Source organism: Numida meleagris, unplaced genomic scaffold, assembly GCF_002078875.1.
Source record: "Numida meleagris isolate 19003 breed g44 Domestic line unplaced genomic scaffold, NumMel1.0 unplaced_Scaffold295, whole genome shotgun sequence".
Lineage (NCBI taxonomy): Eukaryota > Metazoa > Chordata > Aves > Galliformes > Numididae > Numida > Numida meleagris.
In genome coordinates this window covers 192,461-196,244 of record NW_018364541.1, presented here as the reverse complement: position 1 = coordinate 196,244, position 3,784 = coordinate 192,461, and the positions used below count along the sequence as shown (strand labels likewise).

At 53.4% G+C, this 3,784-nt stretch overlaps 1 protein-coding gene across 3 annotated transcripts in view; it reads left to right on the top strand.

The window, feature by feature from the left end:
- The first annotated feature begins 2,157 nt into the window (after positions 1-2,157).
- Positions 2,158-3,784, top strand: part of LOC110391089 (zinc finger protein 345-like) — a 51,069-nt gene continuing 49,442 nt past the window's right edge. For 2 of the 3 annotated variants that reach the window (XM_021382809.1, XM_021382808.1), the window contains exon 1: positions 2,159-2,697. In XM_021382809.1, the coding sequence (XP_021238484.1) occupies positions 2,458-2,697 (240 nt within the window). In that variant the 5' untranslated portion in view covers positions 2,159-2,457. Of the gene's footprint in view, positions 2,698-3,784 lie in introns of all 3 variants that reach the window. The other variant, XM_021382810.1, reaches the window with a different exon arrangement.

Here is a 3,784-nt window from a genome sequence, read left to right as displayed (position 1 = left end):
GTTTGCACTCTGTTAGCAAAAAAGCCAAAGTGTTCTCCTTGTTTTTGCCTTATATGAAGATAGCTTGGCGAACCCGAAAGAATTGAACGCATTTTTTCAAACGCACTCCTCCCTATGCTTGCAGCTGTCATCAGCACTGCTACAGGCAGCCCGACCTGATCCTGAGGAGCCAACCAGGGCCCCTGCCCTACAAGCATCTCTATTCAGGCTCCGTGTAGTGAGTGATTTGGATCGTCCCGAGCCTGTAAAAATTGCCACTCCGCCTCATCTCGGAGGAGAGTCTCCCAAACGGGCACTTGGGCAGGGGACAAACAAGCTCGAGCACGTTGTCTCCAATCAAAAATAAGTGACCCACTCATGCTAATCATGTCCAGAAACATTTGGGCAGCTGGACCCATGATACCCCCCTCGGAAAGGGCCTGTTTTAACTGCAATAGCAACTTGAAATCTAACGGCTGCCATACCCTGTGCCCACCTGCATGGGCTAGATCTGGGTAGCACAACTGACTAGGAGCATCTTGAGGTGAAAAAGTGTAGTCCTCAAGAACACATTGCTTCGCTTTCACCATCCATCGTTCCACTGCTTCCCTATACCCCAGAAGCTGAAATCCCACCCGTTTAACCTTCTTCTCTGGGGTCCGCTTTTTCTTCCCAATCGCCCTCTTCATAGCCTTACACACTTCCCTTAGATCCCTTGCATCAGAGTCCTCCCCGCCCTGATCGTCCTCCGAGTCAGACAGTGAGGAATCCGAGGATGATGAAGTCAGGGGAGCTCGAACCCTCTCCAGTGCTTTCAACTCAGCTAGCACCTCCTGAGTGTTAAAAGGGGGTGGAATAGCAAACAGTGAGGTCCCCTTCTCTTTTTCTTTCGATGGTTCGTTTCCCAAAGGGGCGCCAGGGAAACGGGCCATTCCCCTAGCAGTAATCCCCCACACCCCACCCGACGGATAGTGACCCCACTGCATATACCCCAGGGGCAGCGCCGAAGGCATGGCACCCCCAGGTACATACAGAGGAGGAACTCCCCCTTCTTTCTTTTCTTTAGTACCTCCCAGATTGTTCTCATCACAACTATTCCCCTCTGTTAACGAGGCATTTTCTCTGATTCAACTCCCTCTGTCTCCGTCTTCCCCTTATCTTCCCCTTTCTTCCCCGAGTCCGAATGCAACAGCGCATATGCTGCTTGCCAGACTTCTCTCTCTGTCTTAACCATCTGAAAGAGTTTAACGAGCGACCCATATGCAGGTAGCAGTTTCTGTGTCTCCTTATCCCCTTCGCATGCCCCCCCAAATAACTCCTCCCCCACTTTATCAAGGACGCCCTTATTCAAACAATGAGAAGGGTCAGTCGCCAGACCACGCTGCAAAATCCATTTAAACAGCGGCATTAGGTCCTTTTTATGCACTTCGCAGCCTGCCTGGCTGCCGTCCCCTTCAGCATACTCAACATCCTCTCCAGCAACGAAGACATACTGGAGTACACTGTCGAGCGCCCCTGCGCTCCGAGCACCTCTCCGCGCTCCGTCTTATCACGTCGGGGTCACCAATTGTTGTCTATGACAACGTACTAACGCTTCCCTTCTGTCCGCACCTCCGCGTGCAGGGGCATACGGGACACATACACGGTATGTAGCGCCGAAATGCCAATTTAATGCTGCGCAACAAGGCTACTTATACCCGTACACGCGACCGCCCCGTAAACCCGTGACCCCCCCTGCTCCTCCCAGGTGCTCGCAGGCACCACCTGCCGTGACTCCCCGATTCCTCCCTTGGTGCTCGCAGGCACCACCCATCCCATTTAATCCCGCAACCCACTAGAGATGAAATGGAAAGTTTTAGAACTCATCTCTTTTAGATTCCTTTTGCTAAACTAATAGATTGGATCTTAAACTAATGTACTAATCCCTGTCACTAAGCAAACCAACCTAGATCAGGATCAGTGATCAAAAGGCATATCAAAGAGGAAAGCTGGGTTAGACAATATTTGCTGTATGTGTCTGCCCTGTTATCTTCTCTGCACAGAACGATTACCGGCTCCCTCGGATTCCCCTGTGCATCTATTTTCACCTTTACATCAGGGAGTGATCTGAATGCAGAAAGATGAACCTTTGAAAGAAAAGTGGAAGAGGCCATAGACTGCCCTGCTTCACTCTCACACAGCGGTTATAGTGGAAGGAGTCAAACCATGGCTTCACTGAACACGTGTGAAAGCAGCTCCTGAGGAAAGCTGCTGCTCAGAGAAATGCAGTTCTAACCAGAGTGCAATCTCTTGGGAAGGCATCCTCAGGGGTGAGAGGAGTGGAAAGGAATGCGAGGACCAGGAAGGAGGAAGGGCTGAGCACGAGATTGTGCCGAGGTCACCACAAAAGGCAGCAAAGATGCTCCAGAGAAACCGGTGCTTCATTAGCATGATAAAACACGAACCCCCGGGAGTGGTGATCGGAGGTGATAAGGAGCGATGCCCTGGTCGGGGAACAGCCTGAGAGCTGGGCTCTTCCCGGGTGGGAAAAGTCTGCGGTGGAGCTCACAGCTCCCCAGGCAGCAGCACCCGGAGGGGCACCGTGTGAAGCAGCGAGAGCCTGGCTGGAAGCTGTCCGGGCAGCACCGGGACGAGCACTCGGCATCCGCCGCTCGACGTGACTGCAAGGAGCCGGGCTGCCTGCAGCAGAGACTCCAAGCGGCCGGCTCGGCACCCGAGGTAAGAGCCCTGCCTTGCTCCCTTCTGGAGCCAGCTGTTCCCGGCTCTTCTGTACCGCGGGGCAGCTCCGCGGCTGCTCTCACAGAGGCCGCCAGCTTCACCTGCCCCGTGCCTCCGTGGGTTTGTTTCTGCGGAGGGGGCAGCAGGGGCCGAGGCAGTGCCCGAGCAGCATGTTGGCGAGGTGCAGCCTGTTATAAATTAGACTATATCAAATTGATCAAAAAAAAGGTTTTATGAATTTGAGTAAGCAAAAAAAAACCCAAGCAAAACGCAGCGCTGGGCGGCCAAGGAGTCTCGGCTCCGCAAAATGGTGCGCGCCCTCTGTCCGCGATTCCCAGTTTTTATAGTCTCAGGTCGGCGAGGATTCTCGTATGTTCGTTCACCTTCTGCGGCTGCGCCTCCCTGTTGCTAGGTGTCGTCACAGTCTTCCTCGTCCTGGGATTCGCTTGATCCGAGGTGAGGGAGGCGAAGCAACGAAGAAGGGGGTTTGCGTTTTTGCAAGAGTTGTCACCAGGTTAGGACACTTAACCACAGCCTGCAATACCAACTGCCAGACCAGCAGAACTTCCCTTTTTAATGACACATAATTATGCAGTCTCACCCGCAAGACCAGCAGAACTTCCCTTTCGATGAACAAACAGTTATACAGTCCTAACCGCAAGACCAGAAGAACTTACCTTTAACTTCCCTTTCAATGAACAAACAATTATAACTTTATTACACAGCTCAGCCTCCTCGTGAGAGGGGCACACGCTGCCGAGAAAGTCCTGTGCAAGGGAATGCGCTCCGCGTGCTCAGTGCAGGGTGAGAAAGGAAAGGAAGCCCACGGTGGGGGAGCTGGGAAATGAAAATGCCAAAGCGTGCCTGATGAAGGGGAGTGCAGCTGGCACGCACCCAGCCAGTGCCTTCAGGCCCTGGGCTGCCTGCGGTCAGGTGATTGGCTCATGGCCTTCCTTTGTTTCCAGGGGCCTGTCCATTGCAAACCTGCCTCCGGGCAAGGTGCTGAGCTGGGGGAAGGGTCTCTGGTGGTCTCTCAGTTTGCCCATGTTAAATGGTGCCAATGCTGAGAAACACCCTGCTGTTCTGG